This window comes from Schistocerca piceifrons, chromosome 9 (genome assembly GCF_021461385.2).
Source record: "Schistocerca piceifrons isolate TAMUIC-IGC-003096 chromosome 9, iqSchPice1.1, whole genome shotgun sequence".
Taxonomy (NCBI): Eukaryota; Metazoa; Arthropoda; class Insecta; order Orthoptera; family Acrididae; genus Schistocerca; species Schistocerca piceifrons.
Genome location: NC_060146.1, coordinates 181,805,093 through 181,823,174, shown reverse-complemented (window position 1 = coordinate 181,823,174; position 18,082 = coordinate 181,805,093). Strand labels below are relative to the sequence as shown.

The window sequence follows — 18,082 nt, the reverse complement described above, 5'->3', positions numbered from 1 at the left end:
AAATGATACAGACAATCCCTTGATGTGAAGAAGCTAGTGAAGGAGAGAGACATGAGTGGATGGCAGTGGATGGGGCATGTGTCGAGAACATTACTGACACTGATTTAGTAGCTGCTATGACTCAAGACCACGAAGAAGAGGACTGCTGTGACGGAAGTGACAATGAGCCTGAAAGCGGCAAAGGAGAGCTGGTGCCACACAGTGACGCAGCAGAAGCTCTTGATCTCGCCCTACGTTATTTGGAGCAACAGCCCACTGCTACACCTACTGATTTTATGTTTATGAGACGATAGCACAACTATGCGTCATATAACAGACAGTCTTCATTAGGCAAAAAAAACAATGACTGAATTTTTGTCATCTTAAAAGTGGGGATAAAATGTCCGCTGTATTTTCGTATGTTTGGCAGATTTACTTTCATTGTTATGCATTGTTTAAACCTAATGTTTTCTTGCCAATTTTTTTAAATACATGTTTACTGTACTGTGTAAATTTAAATAGAGTGTATGTACTGCAGTTTACTGCACAGTTTTCCATACTTGGACTAACATTTCTCATATTCGGACTAACCGAATGTTCAGATTACCGGGGTTCAGATTAGCAGGACTCTGCTGTATAGTGGTTACATTCCTGCAACTGGCACTGCTAATCCCTCCATTTATTAAAAAATTTAACTGCTGCATTCAAATGTTATCATTTTCTAATTAATTAATGCAACAAATGATGTTTAAATTGCTTCAAGCTCGAGGCTTAACCAAAATCAATCACTACAAGATCACAGTTTTATGAAAGTCAAATATACAGTTTGTTAAGCAGGAGCGTGGTCAGCATTACACACAGATGGTAAAAGATATCACCTTAGTTCTTTCATACCTCATTACAGGGAACCTTTGTCCTTTACAAAATGTCCATAAACTATTAGTTTACTTTGAATGCTTGACTAACATTTGCACCTGTTTACCAAGAATTTAAATCCACAGAAAATGTTATAAATTTATCAAACATGTCTGATTGCAACTGCCACACACTGGTGCATGGACAAAAATTAACAATGGATACTGCAGGAGGACAATAATCCCCTGAGGCACCGTAGCAGGCAATGCAGTGACTAGAAAAATGAGAACGTTTGCAGGTACTGGATTTGTCCTCACAGTTGCCTGATGCTAATCCTATTCAAAATGTATGGTCTTACATAAAAAAAGGTTGCAAGGAAAGAAGATCTTGAATTTGAAACAGCTGTCAGTGCAAATCCAAAGCATTTGGAGGTCTCTTCCAAGTGAATACGCGGAAAACTTGGTTTTGAGCACGATTCAGAAATACCAAGTAATCATCAGCACTGTGGGTGACTGGACGTATTATTAATTGTGAATGCATTTTTCTTTTGTTCATGTATGATGTAAAGACATGTTTAGTTTGTTGTCAAATAAATATTTCTATTGGTTAACCCAACCACAATCTTACTTAACAGACTGTATCAAACATTTATTGTAATTACCATCAACTGATATTTTGAAAGAGAGAACAATTTTGCTTCCCTCAGAAGTTTAAAATTTTGAAAATGAATGTTACTTCATTTCACAGTTCACTTGTACACGATCAGCTGATTTCGGTGTGTGGCCATTATGGTGGTCTTCGCTGAAATTAGCTGATGTGCAAATGTGAATGGTGAAACCTACAATATAAAATTGCAGCAGCTCTGGACCAAAGCACAAAAGAATTAAAGGACACCAAGCTCTGTTTAGATTAAGCATTAGCATACAAACTAAAGTTATCGGTACCTATTCAGAACAATAAAAAGAAACTAGTCGTGCACTGCTAACATACTGAAATCATGCCATCAGTTCAGTTGTGCTGTAACGTGCACAACAAAGAGTACTGTTTATGTCATGCAAGCACACCACACAGACCTAATTGCCCACAGTCTCAGCTTAAGCAACAACAATAACTCCAACTCACTTCTGGAGCTAGGTATTCTGGTGTTCCGCAGAAAGTCTTTGTGGTCCGGCCATATGTGATGTCTTCTTTGCACAGACCAAAGTCGGCTATCTTTATATGACCATCTTTGTCGAGCAAGAGGTTCTCCAACTGAAATTAAGCACAAAATATTTTGTTACTGTAAATACACATGCTATGTCTGAGGAAATACTATGAACAATAAAGATGGAAACAATGTAACAACAGCTGTACATCCACTTCTATTATCTGCAAGCAACTGAAGTGCATGGCAAAGGGTACTTGGGAGTTTCTTTCCACTCCTACCACTTAAACAGTGACCAAAGAGTGGCTGCTTAGATGTCTCTGGAAATGCTGTAATACCTAACATTATCATAACATAAATTTGAGTTTCAAACAAGGGAAACTCCAGGTAGGAATATCAACAATGTAGGAAAAGACAGCTTAAACTACTGTTGTTACACGTGGTTTTTAAATGAAACCACTTGAACTCTATGTACTTTTGAGATAAATTTATTACATTTTATGCTCTTTTTGATTGTTATTTAGGACTATAATTTGATTTTGAGATTATCAAGTTCATGGAAGTTTCAAGATGTGGGATTGCGTCTAGGAAAAATGGAAAACTGCTTTAAAATACGTCTGCTGAAACGACATGTGGCTGAAAACTTATGTCCCCACAGTTCCAAAGTTAAACCAAAACTTTAAAACAACTGATTATTTACTTTTTGACTATGTCTTCTTGTACTTGTGCTTGCTACTCTAATAAAGGTCAATTTTGTAAAAAAAATTAAAAATTGAAGTTTTTATACTGTTGGGACACTAAGGATTAAAGAAGCAAGAATGGATGGATGGTTGGAACTAACATTCTGTTGAGGTAACTAGAAACACAGCATCAGCTCAAGGGCTGGCAACAGAGGTAAATCAGCTGTGATCTTGTTACAAAAATGATTCCAGGAAAATATGGTGGAAGAAAGCAAGGGGAAACCTAAATCAGAAATGCTAGGGTGTCATTTGAAATTAGGGTGTGAGCATTTAAAATGTGAGGTAATTCCTCGCAAAGGGAATTTCTGACATCCCAGGTGCTCTACACAATAAATCTTTCATTACAATATAGCTGATGATACACCTGTCATCTGCCAGAAAAATAGTGCAGTTAGTCTCAACACAGAGGGGCAGATCTTTATACAAAATTGCAACACTCATATTGAGGAAAACAATTTAAGAGTTAATTTAGGTGATAGAAATGTCATTTGCTTTAACCCAGTTGCATTAAAAAATGCTTTAAATGAAAATATCATTGCATCAATCTGTTCAGTATGTGCACTTCCAGATTCATACATACAATGTCTGATCAAAAAGTAATGGGAATTTTTCTTAATTTCACGGGCTTTATTCATCTGGGTTTTTTTTTTAAACGTCCTGTTGGTACACATGTTCCTGATTTATATTAGCATTTTCAGCTGTTTTGAATATTTAATTTATTGCTGACAGTTCAAAAGGTTGTAAGTGATTTTGAGTGTTTGGCAAATTTTTGCTTTCAAAAAAGATGTATCAAAGAATTTGCATTAAATTTTGCTTGAAAAGTGGAATAAAATGCAACACCTCAGGTTCAAGTAAAAGAGCAGCCTTTGACAAAATCAGTAAAAAATGTGAATAGCAGAGTGCAAAGATTGGAGAGAGAGTCAGGGAAATCAGAGTTCATTAGTTAGGGACAGCTGTAAAATGGTGTTTTCAGAAAACCCTGATTGTGTCAAACTTATAAATATTTCAAATATTCTAAAAGGTAACAATTCAATTGCAGTACAAATGAACACTACAATAGTTCAGTGTCTTACATTTGCTCCAATTACCTCAGCTCATGTTGACATACTTTTCTCAGTTGAAAAATGTAATATCTGGCAGGAGACTCAACACGACTCGAGAAAATTTAAAAAAGCAGTTGGTTATCAAGTGTAACAATCGAGTCAGTAAGGCATTATAATGCAAAGGCTTTCAAAAGAATATTTTCAGTATTCCATCACATACAATCAGCATTCTGTTTAAAACTTTGAATTTACTTTAAAAATAGTAATACAGTACAATGTTAACATGCATCTGCTAACTGTGTGATTGTGTGAACAGAGCAATCAAGTAAATAGCCATAGTGTTAGATTTTCCTACATTGCCTTTTACTACCTATATTAGCCACAGCTATTTAAAATGACCTTCTGCCTACCTATTTAAGTGACTTATAATGGCTGAACTTCCAGCATCTGGTGATTATCATTCAGTACACAAAATCTGTAAGTAAGACAATCTGTAAACAGGGACTGAAAAGAATAAACAGCATGTAAAGTTTATGTGTGCCAATTCGCATATTTCCAAGTGATCTATTGCTATGTAATTATCAACGTGCAGACAGATTTGCAGGCCCTTTATATGAAATACACAAACACTAATCCACAGTGGATCTTCAGTATGTATGGCTAGTATTGGTGACATGACTGGTACCTTATAATCCAACCAAGATGTCACAAAACAGGGGGTTGCAGGTTACCTCCCTGTCATTGCACTTGCGACGCAAGCACAGCCCGTTCTGCCTTGACAGGTACTGCAGTAGTGGGGGTTACCACATCTGCTGGATACAGCACGGACGGCCTCTATAGGATGCTGCCTATCAGTCCGCTAGTCAGTGTAATTCCTGGCTCAACCTCACCACTCCACTTCAGAAGCGCCGCGAGTATATTCCTCAGAGCACAGTGCATGCCATCGGAATGTAGGACACAGAGTGTTCTTGTTCAAGAGATATGAGTGGTCAACTCTCACCTTCAGGAACTTTTATTGTATTAGTGAAAAATCTTTCACCAGGTCAGGACAATATTTATGTTGCCTTCACTCTGAAGCTGTTTCAGTTGCCCAACATTACTGTGTAATTTCTGTTGTAATAAAATGGGTGCATCACCCACAATGGGATACTACAATATTAACAGACATATGAAAATTAACCCACAATGTTCTGTGAAATTCATTTAAGAACTACTTCAAATTCTTTTTCAGCCTGCAAATGAACACTGATACAAGGACGTCTACTGAGCACAAAAGAGGGTCAGTAATCTTACACACCATTATACTCTAGTTTTTTCTATAGCGTATTCTCTGCAATCTGTCTTCCGGATCGCGAAAGTGTTTGCAGTATTTTTCCAGAGTACGGATAAAATTTCACTGCCACACGTTGTTCAATTACACCCACTATTAAAGCGGAGTGTAGGCAGGGGAGGGGGGAGAGGGGGGTGAGGTGGGGGGCACGCAAAACATTTGTGGCAAAAAATTCTCTTACTGTAATAATGGAATCATGGATATCTTCCAGAAAAGAAGAAAAATCATTTAAGTATGAGTTTTAGCAGTAAGCCTTGTAACATAAAAACATACAGTGGAAGCCGCATTCACTGGTCCACTAGCAGGTCATACGCATTGAAAAACCAATGATTTTGTGCTCAATGACTGCAAATTGGAGACAAAAAGTTATATTGTCACATACCACCTGTAAGCCAATTGCCCCAAATGACATACAGGGAGGCCCTCAAAAACCAAGCGAGGCGGAGTTCCAGAACAAGAAGAGTTCTAGCAAGCAGAAGAATTCCAGATCAAGCAGCCTTGGAAGACCAATGGCCTACAGCAAGTACTATGTGAGTGAACATAAACTCAATCAAGCTTGTACACAAAGGTTTTGCAAAGCTTGCCTGGACATACCTGTAGGCTAGTATTACTGGTATCAATCATTCATTCGTCTACAACTACCTAAGCCTGTGTATCACTTTCATTGTGATATTTACTTCAACCTGATGGTTCAATTAGAATAACAGAATCTGCTACTTCCATGTGGTCTGTAGTACCATACATTATTGTGCATATCTGCACCTCAACAAAGTTCCAGGCCGGGGTGGCCGTTTGTTCTGGTAACTGATTGGAGAAGCTCTTAAGCCTCGTGTATGTTTTACACTTACTGAAGTCATAAAATAGTTGCGTGCCCTTCTGCACGTTCTTTGCAAACAGTTTAAATACAAACAAAAAGCAGACCAATAAGCCAAACCAGAGTCTCATTTCCATATAACCACCATATCTACACCTCCTTAGCCTAACATCCTGTCTCCCTTCTGATCTGAGCATGAGCTTCTGAGTACGTTGTGACCCTTGTCCAGTTATGACAACAGACAGACAAAAATTTCCTGGACACTTCCAGAGGCAGTTCTGACCTCTCAAAAAGTTGCACAATACACCCCTAGTGAGAAAAATGTGTACCCCAGAGGCTCCAACCAAGGTAGCACTACTCTGGAAAATTTGGGTACACTCTCACAAACACATATATTCAGCTAGAAACTGAGACGTGCAAGTCTAACTGTTTAGTACCTTAAGATCCCTGTAGATGATGCCCTCTTCATGCAGGTATCCAAGTGCCGAGATGATCTCTGCCCCATAGAAGCGTGTCCGTTCTTCACTAAATATTCTCTCTCTCGATAAATGGAAGAAGAGTTCTCCACCATTCACATACTCCATAACAAAACACAACCGGTCAGCTGTCTGAAATGAATACTTCAGCGACTGAAACATAAGATATAATCCATTGTAAAAACTTTGTCCACGTACAATGGTAAATGACAATTCTGCATGATGAAATATACTAGCTCCACCATACATCAGTATTCAGTTGTTAATAAAAATCCATAAGAAGCAAGGCAAATAATACTTAATGAGTGACAACCAAAAATGGTGCAACACAATCAGCCAATGATTGCTGTATGCAAAGAACTATGCCAGAAAACAAAGCATTCTAACGATATGTTCCACCTAGCTGGCATCATCAAAACCTCAAATGTCAATTTTACAGTAAATTTCGGTATTTGGACACAATTTAGTAACATGAACAGTTGAGGTTTAAATGTCAATTAATACTCACAATGAGAAATGGATGGCTTGTGGTCCGCAGTACTCTGTTCTCCGTCAGAGTATGGGCCACTTCATCCTTTTGGATGATAACCTCCTTCTTCAGAATCTTTATTGCATAAAGGTGTGCAGTAGCCTTTTCTCGGCATAAAATTACTTTGCCAAATGTCCCCTTTCCAAGGACTTTAAGGAACTCAAAATTCTCTAGTGTCTGTGGACAGAGAAATAGAAATTTATAATAAAATTCTGTTAAGCTATATACAATGTATATTTAAAGCCTTATCAAACATAAAATAAAACAAGAGGAATGAAATAAAAAAAAAACATACACTCAATCAAAATGATAGCTATTAACAATGGGTAACAGCCCATTCATACCAACAGTACTGTTAAGAATAAGTTATAAATCGAGCTAAAACAGTAGTGTATCAAGTAACAGTGTCCCAAGCAGTTGCCATAAAATATGTCTATTACCCCCTTCTTTGGCAGACTGTCTACCAAAATAGCCAAAATTCTGAAAACAACAAAATACAGTAAACCTTCACAAATTTTCACTATAATTCGGACTGAATTTTTATTGCAAAGTGAAATGCTGCCTTACTGTATGCTTTACTGTACGAGACATTATTTGTGCCAAGTGATATAGAAAGTTGAAAACATTCCCTCCCTTCCAGTTCACTTTAACCATGAATGACAATGAGTTACCTATGTATCACACAACAAAATCTAAATGTGGATTAAGAGTTTTAACTTATGAGACACCAAAACGAAACCACAAACTTCACAAAAGCCATGTGACTGAAACATACCATCTTCAGACCGTGTCTTGTTCAGCAGCACACAAGATGAAAACTGTGCTATACCCTGGCCACCTACCTTCCTGTACTCTCCCACAAGCAGCCCTTTACTGACCCCCCCCCCACCCCTACCCTACTATCTCTCCCCCTCCACACCCCAGGGTCATCTTTACCCCTGCCACCCAGATCGCTTCTGTCATCGGGCACAGTTGCTCGCAGTGTGGCCTCAGTGGCAAAATGTCTCCCCCGTACGGATGTATGACTACAGGTTGAAACATGTGGAAGTTCAAGTCTGGCCCTGAGTTGTGGTCAGGTATTCGAATGGGAAGGCAACCACTCGTGATAAGCAGGAAATCTGGGTTCGAGTCCCAGTCCAGCACAAATTCTCATTACCATTACTCCATTATCCAGCTGATGGTTGTTCATATTTGGAACTGTGAACACATTTCCTGTATTTCATGTTCTCCTCCATATGGCGGATAGTAATATTTCCTTTTCATAATACTGTAATTATTCCATCCCAGACTTTCCACTGTTTGATTTCATTTACACAAGCTTGATGCATGGGTGATATTAAATTTTTGAAGTGTTGACACCTCATAGGTTTCTTTGGAAGTTTTATAATATTATTATAAATATTTCTCTGTCAGACAGAAACAACCAACTTGTAGAAATGGAATGAGTGGAAAATGCTATTTAAAAATTGTTTAAATTGGTAATTTATGATTACCTGTGAACTGCTGAAGTTGAAGGGGCTACCTTGGATTTCCCTAGGGACAAATCCTATTTGGAAACACTATTTAAATGCCACTAAATGTATTCCATAACACATTTCATTTGTTTTGAGTCGTGTTCGTGGAGCCCGCTGTTCGAGCTCTTGTATTGAATTGTGTTGCATAATTCATTGCTTTTCATAAATTTGGTTGTTTCGATTTTACAAATATTCACATACAAAAGAAAAGAAAGTATTTCCTGCTGAAAATAGTAGCAATAATATTAAAATAATAATTTGAAATACTTTGTAAAGAAACAATGGAACAGTGTGATTCTGCCATTAATCACTTTTTTTTATGTTAGGCCTATCTCTTCATAATTATCTATGACAAATGGTGGTTTTACGCCTCAAGCAATAAGGGAAACACAAGTAGTCAGTGTTCTCTTGGACAGTATCTTCAAAGTTCATGTGTACTGCCATGTGTGGATGAACTGACTGATGAAGACCAAGTACATATATTATAGTGAAGCAATGGTCATCCACACTGATTATCTGATTGATATGTGTATGTTACAGACAGGTACCTGCACACCATCTCTCTGTGTAAGAAAATTTACTGTGATCCTTTTAAGTGTAGAAAATGAGACATTTCATCTCAACTGTGTTAAGTCAGTTGATAAAAGGCAAATTACTTAAAATTAGAGGACTGAGCAATGTTCTTGTGGATAAACTGGACCAAACCTGTACCACACTTATTATTAGAAACAAGCACATAACAACTCATCATCATTATACGATGTTAATGTCTGTACTGTAAAGGTGAAAACTCCTGAAAAAGAGCCGAATATTGGCTTAACTAGCCTAGGAATATCTGTCGCAAAACTGGATTCAGTTTCTTGGCATAGTCAGTACGCAGCACAGAAACATAAATTTGACTCACCAACACAGCATTAAAAACTAAAATTTCACATGTATATCAAGTTAAGTTTGGTACTCAGTTCTCAAGTAGATAGTGGGTGTCATGGCCTTGATGGACTGACATGGAATGAACTGACCCATTTTTATGTTCCTGTAGTTCTCAAATGATCCCTACAAGCTTCAAACATTTTTAAAATTCTGAATACATACCACTTTCTTCTTTCCGGAAGATTTGCTATTCGAGGTGCCTTGTACAGAAAACTTGGCACCGAGTTCATTAAGAGCTGCAGACGAGCCATTGTCAAAGCTGTCACCGAAGGACGCACTCCTATCCAGGTCAGATGTAGGCATGTCCACATCCTCCGATCCCGCAAGGCGGTCCGCTACATAACGGATTGCAGCAACCCATTCTTCCCTGGAAATCACAAACTTTTACTGATCTTCTCAACTACTAGTCATCTAATAAGCCTAGTCCAAATTTTTCTTTGTGAACTGTAACTCAACAAAAATTTGCTTTTCTTCAATCAAGATGGCAAGAGGTACTATGGCTATGTACATCACAATTTTTTAACAAAATAAATAAATGAAAATTAGTAGTGATTTTTCAGGTCCCTGTTGGTATCCACTAGTCAAAGTGCAGAAAAGGGATCACAAGCAACAAACGCTATGGAAGCAGATTAATAATTGTCAGACACGTTTACTGCATAAAGTAGGTTTATTCATAATGAAGATAGTTCTAGATGGATTAACACATTGAATTTGCAGGACCCAAAATTTAAATAATTTACTGCACTAGTCTTTAGTCCGAAGGCTTGGTTTGATTCAGCTCTCCCACTGCAATTTTTATCACACACACTTCCTTCAATTGCCAAATTAACTATTCCTTGATGCCTCAGGATATGTACTATAAATAATTTCCCTTCTTTGAGCCAAGTTGTGGTGTAACTTTTCTACCCAGTTTGACTCACTACCTCTTCATCAGTTACATGATCTTCCCATCTAAACTGCAGTAATCTTCTGTAGCACAACACTTCACTTCAGAAGCTTCTATTGCCTTCTTATCTGTTAGTTCCACTTCCCTACACTCCAGGCAATTACTTTCTGGAAAAAAATTCCTAACACTTGATTTCATATTTGACTGTAATGTATCTACGTTTTTCAGAAACTCTTCTTACTGTAACCTGTCTGTATTTTATTTACTACTTGTCTCTGTCATCCTCAGTTGTTTTGCTGCCCAAATAATGAAACTTCTGTTTTCTATTCTATCTCCCCCACATCACCTGATGCACTTCAACTACACTCCAATAGGCCTACTCTTTTTTCACTGACTTCATGTGCATTTGAACTAAATTGTGCTTTGTAGTCATTACGATTCCACATTTTTTTTCTGGAAGTGTAAATGTTATTTAACTGTATTTCTTATATTGCAAGATAAAATTTAAAACAGTCTCTCTCACGTTCAGTTGTCTTACGAAATAAATCCAGGGTGGATTTAATTTCACCCAAAGGAAAAAAGAATCCAAAAACACATACAATTAATTCAACTATATTTAATCATGAAATATTAAGTAACATACAAAATGTTAGATGGTTAGCCTTACACAAATTAAAGAGAGACATCATATGTATTGAAGGCAACTAGTTACTATTGCAATAATTTATTTTATTATTTCTGTATTTTAACTTTTCTTGCAATATAGGACAGACAGTTAAATAACATTTACACTTCCTGAGGGAGGCGGAAAAAAAAGCAGAATCGTAATGGCTCTAAACTATAATTAAATCCAAATGCAGAAATTTATAGACATTCACTAATTTCTCAGGTTTTGTCTTTCCTAAATTATTTCTTAATTATGACCAAACACACGTGTAGGGGGAGAAGATTCTCTCTCTCAATGGATGCAGTGCTGACACAAAGCAAGAAATGAATAAAGACATTGTAAGACTGGGTTAGTGTTTTGAATATATTACTCATAGGAATTTAAATTTCACTACTTAATGATCAATATTAAGGGGGGAAATCATCCACTGTTTTTTTAATATCTCCCTTAACACTAGCTTGTTTTCAAAATTTATGTTACACAGTTTTATGGAGCTGTATTGGCACCTGTAAATTGTTTAGCTGCTGGTATACAAGGATGGTTTGACAAATTTGGTAAATTTCCATGAAAGATTGGAACATTTTTGGTGCCCCTTCATACGGGGTAAATGTATTATTCCAAGGATCATATAAGGAATTTCAGCAATGTACAGCAGACAGTTCATTATTCACAGCCATCTGAATTGGTCTGTGTGTCAACTGCAATTGAAAATGAAGAAAAAGAGTTTCACGATTTTTTAAAACATTTTCGTTTGGAGGATTGGACTGCCGCACATATCGAGACAGATTGAAGGAAGTTCACGCAGACTCTGCACCATCATTGAAGACCATTTACTTTTGGATTAATGAATTTAAACTTTACTGGAAAGGGAACGAAAATGAAGAGCTCCATGTAACTAAAGTCGCCACAAAGGAAACCATTGACAAAATCCATCACATATAATGAAAGACCACCGAATAAAAATCTGTGAGATTGTCGAAACTGTAATCATCTAAACTGAGCAAATGCATAATATCCTGCATAGAGAACTGGCTATGAAAAAGCAATGTCGGTGCTGTAAGATTGCCCACAGTCAATCATAAGTGCATCTGGCAGAACATTTCAACACAGTGTCTCAGTATGTTTAATCACAATCTGCAAGACGTATTGCACGGATTTGCGACTGTCAATGAAACCTGGATCCATCATCACACACCACAGTCACAACAACGGAAAAAGGCAGGTGAAAGTGCACTGAAGAAGGCAAATACCATTTTGTCAATTGGTAAGGTGGCAACCACTGTTTTTTGCGATTCCCAAACAATAACCTTTTTTAGATTATTTGGAAAAGGTAAAACTATAGCTGGGCCCTGTTATGCTTCATTGTTGGATCATTTTAAACTCGTGTTGGCTGAAAGAAGACCGACGTTGACATGCAAAAAAGGATACTGCACCATCCTATACAATAGTGATAGCAATGGCGAAAGTACATGGGCTTTGATAGTTACAGTCAACTAGTATTTTCCGATGGGATGGAAAAGCTGGAGGACCTGATGTCCATGCCATCAAAGGGTGACTATGTCAAGAAGTAAGGTGAATTTTTTACGAAACAAAAACTTTTTTTCTTTGCTTTTTTACCAGATTTATCGAACAACCTTCGTAGCATGCTGTAGCAACTGTGAATATAGTGTTGTTTCGCGTGCGGTGTTGTGTTTATAGTCCGATTACAATTACTTGATACTTGACGTCTGTCACTTGGCACTGTAGTGTTGCCACATTAGCTACCGCTCGGTTAAGGCCGGTATTACACTATCAAATTTCTTGGTCAAAGATTTGATCAAAGATGTGATCCAATATTCCGTCCAATATATTTGACAAAGATCTTTGACGTAGCGCTAGAAGGGGTATTACACTGTCATCAAATTTTTCGTCAAAGTTCAAGATGGCTGACAACAACTTGCTATTTAACCGCGCAGTTCTACGTACTCCAATTGCATTGTGTGCACATGTGGATAACAAGTGGGGGGGGGGGGGCGGGGGGATGATGGAACCATACATACGAGGTTGACAGTCTTAAAAGTCCTGGGATTATAACTTGATAATAAATTCAGTTGGGAGGAGCACACCACAGAACTGCAGAAAGGCCTTAACAAATCTGTATTTGCAATTCGAGTGTTAGCAGACATAGGCAACATAAAAATGAAAAAGCTAGCATACTTTCATTCCATAATGTCATATGGGATAATATTTTGGGGGTAAATCTCGAAGTCAAACAAAAGTTTTCAAGGTCCAAAAGCGTGTAATACGTATTATTTGTGGAGTAAATTCACGGACCTCCTGCAGAAACCTCTTCAAAGAACTGGGTATACTAACTACTGCCTCTCAGTATATTTACTTCTTAATGAAATTTGTCGTAAATAGAGATCTCTTTTTCCAACAAACAACTCAGTTCATACATACAATACCGGGAACAAAAATGATCTGCACAAGGACTTAAAAGCACTTACTTTAGTTCAAAAAGGGGTCCACTACTCAGGAACACACATCTTCAATAATTTGCCAGCAAACATAAAAAAATTTAGTTAGAAATAAAGATCAGTTTAAAAGGAGCCTGAAAGACTTACTTCTGGCCAACTCCTTCTACTCCATTGGCGAAATTTTTAATAGAAACAAATGATGTATTGTATTTATTCATACTATTAGTATTGTTATTTCAGCTTAAAAAAATCGACATGTTCCCCATCCACGAGGATCTCCTCAGCACGGATCTATGGAACGAAAAAACTAATCTAATCTGGGTGAAGCCGTGGGTTTTACGACGACACGATAAAAGCATTCAACAAAACTCGTTACGTGAGCTTACAGTGGAAGACGTCAAGTCGTACATCAATTACTTAAGAATGGATGAGCATACATTTCTGTATGTGCTCAATGGAGTGTATCCTCATATCACAAAGCACAATATTCACTTAAGAACTGCTACATCTTCAGAAGACAGGCTCACTATAACACTCCGATTCCTTGCTACAGGAGAGGGTTATGTTAGGTTAGGTTAGGTCAGGTCAGGTTAGGTCTCCAATCTTCTTTATCTATTTTTGTATTCAGGGTGCCTCACGTTGTAAAGCGCCTCATCAGCTTCAGACATCTCTATTAATTTTGTAGTTGTCGGCACACACCAATTGTATTTACCGGCAATGGTTATAAAAACACTACAGACGACAGAACGCTGCAGCGATGCTAGCGCTCAGAAGACATGCGGTTTCTTTGATCAAATATACAGCGAGGCCCTAGATTAGATCAAATATTGGACGACATTTGACAAAGTCCTTATTACACTATCAAATATCTTTGACAAAGATATTGGATAAAGATATTGGACAAAGAAATTTGATAGTGTAATACCGGCCTAAGAGAGACACGCAAACAAGGTGGGTCACTTTACTAGTAATGCGGAGCAACGTCGGAAGCTGCTGTCTGCCATCAGGTATGGCGGGAACGCGAGGTGCTTTGCCCACAGTTGATTTCGAGTGACCACTGGCTGAACAGATGACGTGTCTTGTAGTCCTGAATATTCACACCCTTGTCCCAACTTAGCCACAATTTCTTGATATGCAACGTATCCGAGAAAACGGCGCTCAGAGACCAGAAGCGATCTATTAATCATACTACCTTTGCTCATGGCGATTATACCTGACCTGTGCGAGCAGGCTCAAGACAGAAAAAGATTTCAGTTTCAGCGCTATAAGTGAACCGTTAGCTTGTCGCTTTTGCCACGCAAGCAGTCCTGGGTGGCATTCATTTGATTGCAGGCGACATTGGTAGTTTACAAACGTAAAAAAAAATGATAGGAAGAAAAATAAGAGCAAACAAAAAAAGTCAAGATAAAAATGATGCAACAGAAGATTAAAAACAAAAAATTCAAACTAATTAATTAAAAACAATAATAAATAACTTCGATAAAAATTTTTAAATAACATTATTACCTGACGAGATTCGAACCCAGAACCTTCAGCAGATCTAGCTTTTTCACTGCGCTACAGAAGTTATTTGTGTAAGACTCTTACATTTGTGTATAGGCCAAGTTGCAACGATCATTTACTGCCTTCAAGAAATTCTGTTTTACGCCACGTCGTATGAAGTTTACCTATTTTAAGTCGATATCTGCGATGATGATAACTGAATATGTGAAGCTGAATCGTGTCTTGTGCGGAAAAAAAAGCAATCTTTGGCAAATGGTGTGTACGAAATGTGCGTATTTAGTTACCACCGTTTTGTGTGTATTGTTTCAGGTATGGTTGTCCGTGTGATGAAATGCGAAATGGAAGTACTATGCGGACACACCATCGTGGCTGTTTTAGAGCCTGTTTCAAATTAGTTGGCTGACGGTACAGGAAGTGACGCCGTTGCCCAGGTAACACCAATGGCGAGCCGGCTTTCCCTACCACGACGCCAGCAGGTCTGCTGATAACGCGCCACTGTTGCCAGACCATGAATAAACAACAGGTATTACATGCAAGGTTCGTCCGCTCCCATTGTAATATCGTATTTTCTGGCAATGAAGTATTCTGAAGTCGTCTCAGATATTGTGAACAAATTTTTTGTGTTGGTGTTGCATTAATAACAACAGTGCTGTACATCTGAATACGATATTTTCAATAAAAGTGTCGACCGAGAACACGTTCATGAGCTGCTGCAAAACATTCTTCGGAATTCGACAATAGTAACGGACAAAACGCATTACCACTCCCTTCTCATACACAAACCTCCAACAATACAGGGAACGAAAGCGGATATTTTATGGGTGCAAAGAAATGTGCCATGAGATAAAGGTGAACTCAGCGTGTGTAAAGCGAAGGTAATCGAACTTTTAGTGCTGTACAAGCCAAAACTTCAAGCTACCTGGTCGACGAACTGGCTAACGGTAAATGGAATAGTTTAACCAGGCTTCCTTCGTATCATGCTCGTTTAAATCCGACAGAGTTTATGGGCGTAAGTGAAAAGTAATGTGGCAAAAAACATGAAATTTACGCTCAGTGAGGTTGAAGTGCTGACCAAATAAGCCACTGAAAATGTTGCACGACATGACTGGTCTTGATTTGTCAGCCATACCAAGAACGCAGTACAGGAGACATTGATTCATGAAGGGCTGTGACGAATACGTAACTTCTCTTGTTGCCATGTTAAAATCTGCTTCTTTTTGTCAAAACATAGCAGAGTTCAGAAATATTCATCTCGCCAACACTAATGCAGTTGGAATCGTTACAGTATCCTGAAATAGTATATTACAATACTAACAACTGAGAGCTACTCAGGTCAACAGTTTATGAAACAGCCCATTGTTAGTATAAAAAAAAGTTTGTAATTTCTTCACTTACATTGTCATAAAACCCACAAGCAGTTCTCGCTTCACCAGCTATCGATGGCTCTCAATTACATTATTTCACTGAAAAAATCTGTAGTCGTCTGAATATCGTGGCGATAGATACGGAAGTTTCGCATACTAACGTACGGTAAAACACTCGTCTTTGCGTGCTATCATTTGACAAAATCTTGTTTGGATATCTCAAACCATTAATGAGATACCGGAAATTTATGAATATTTTATTCTAGTTTTTTTCACTAAAGCAAGAGTTCGTCACGGCGCTTTAAATACCGGGTGATCAAAAAGTCAGCATAAATTTGAAAAATTAATGTAGATAGAGGGGTAAAAATTGACACACATGCTTGGAATGACATAGGGTTTTATTAGAACCAAAAAAATACAAACGTTCAAAAAATGTCCGACAGATGGCGTTTCATTTGATCAGAATAGCAATAATTTGCATAACAAAGTAAGAAAGCAAAGATGATGTTCTTTACAGGAAATGCTCAATATGTCCACCATCATTCCTCAACAATAGCTGTAGTCGAGGAATAATGTTGTGAACAGCACTGTAAAGCATGTCCGGAGTTATGGTGAGGCATTAGCGTCGGATGTTCGTCTTTCAGCATCCCTAGAGATGTCGGTCGATCACGACACACTTGCGACTTCAGGTAATCCCAAAGCCAATAATCGCACGGACTGAGGTCTGGGGACCTGGGAGGCCAAGCATGACGAAAGTGGCGGCTGAGCACACTATCACCACCAAACGACCCGCATCTGTCGGACATTTTGTGAACTTTTTTTGTTCTAATAAAACCCCATGCCATTCCAAGCATGTGTGCCAATTTTTACCTCTCTATCTACATTATTCCATGCTTTATTACGTTTTCAAATTTATACTGACTTTGTGATCAGCCGGTACATTAAATTTTCTCGAAATCGAAAACAGACGGCGATATCCTTACACGTTTAAAGAATAATTCAATATATCATCTACATTTAATACGCAGCAACTTTTAATCTATCACGCACCAAACACAAATTAATAGCGATGCCTACTTTCCACTACAAACTGAGAATTTCTTGCTACAGTTTAACTACTATCGAAATATCACAATAATTATGACTATTAACGGAGTGAGAGCCGGTTCATCATGCAGCCGACGAATTAAACTATAAGATGTGAGAGAATTAGAGTGTATTAGCGAATAGTTTCTTTCAAAAACATTTGAGAAAGATCTCAGACCAGTCATTGTTGTCACCTGCTGATGCGTCCAGCACACACTGGCAACCACGCTTCCCTCCACTCACTCCGTACTGAACTGTCAAAAGTCGTAAATTCTTTTAAATGCACTATAGGTGAGGACCGTTTTGAACTATGGTTAAGTTACAGGCCTGAACTACCACTGCCAACCGTAGCAAACAATTGCACTGCATCCATCACCAAACACTTTGTGTACTTCAATTTGCTTTGTGTTGTGGATTGCTTGTTTTGTTTTCATATTTTGAAATGAGTGAAGAGATTAATCCTGCTGCATAAAGGGATCTGAATGCGACTCTCACTACAACAAAAGGAATCAGCGATCCCTATAACAGTTATGTCAGTTCTGATTTCGTGGAAGCACAGAACTCGGACGTAGGATGGCAGCACCTCGATAGGGAGGCGGCGCTTGTTAAACCCCCTCCCCTCCCAGTCCGAGGAGTCATTTGTTTACAGTCGTGGCCAACTGCCACGTTGGCAAAACACCGGACCCTGGATTTGGGATCCAAACACGACAAGAAGAAAAAAAAAAAGCCAGACAAGGAATCACAAGTGAACTGACCATTTGTTGTG

General features: G+C 38.2%; 1 protein-coding gene across 1 annotated transcript in view; it reads right to left on the bottom strand.

Annotated features, from left to right (window-relative positions):
- The window catches only part of LOC124716995 (RAC serine/threonine-protein kinase), a 694,752-nt gene that overhangs the window by 33,237 nt on the left and 643,433 nt on the right, over nucleotides 1-18,082 (bottom strand). Inside the window, exons 4-7 of the mRNA XM_047243620.1 lie at nucleotides 9,517-9,721; nucleotides 6,890-7,087; nucleotides 6,343-6,534; nucleotides 1,957-2,085 (exon numbers count right to left, since the gene is read on the bottom strand). Of these exons, the coding sequence (XP_047099576.1) occupies nucleotides 1,957-2,085; nucleotides 6,343-6,534; nucleotides 6,890-7,087; nucleotides 9,517-9,721 (724 nt within the window). The remainder of the gene's footprint in view (nucleotides 1-1,956; nucleotides 2,086-6,342; nucleotides 6,535-6,889; nucleotides 7,088-9,516; nucleotides 9,722-18,082) is intronic.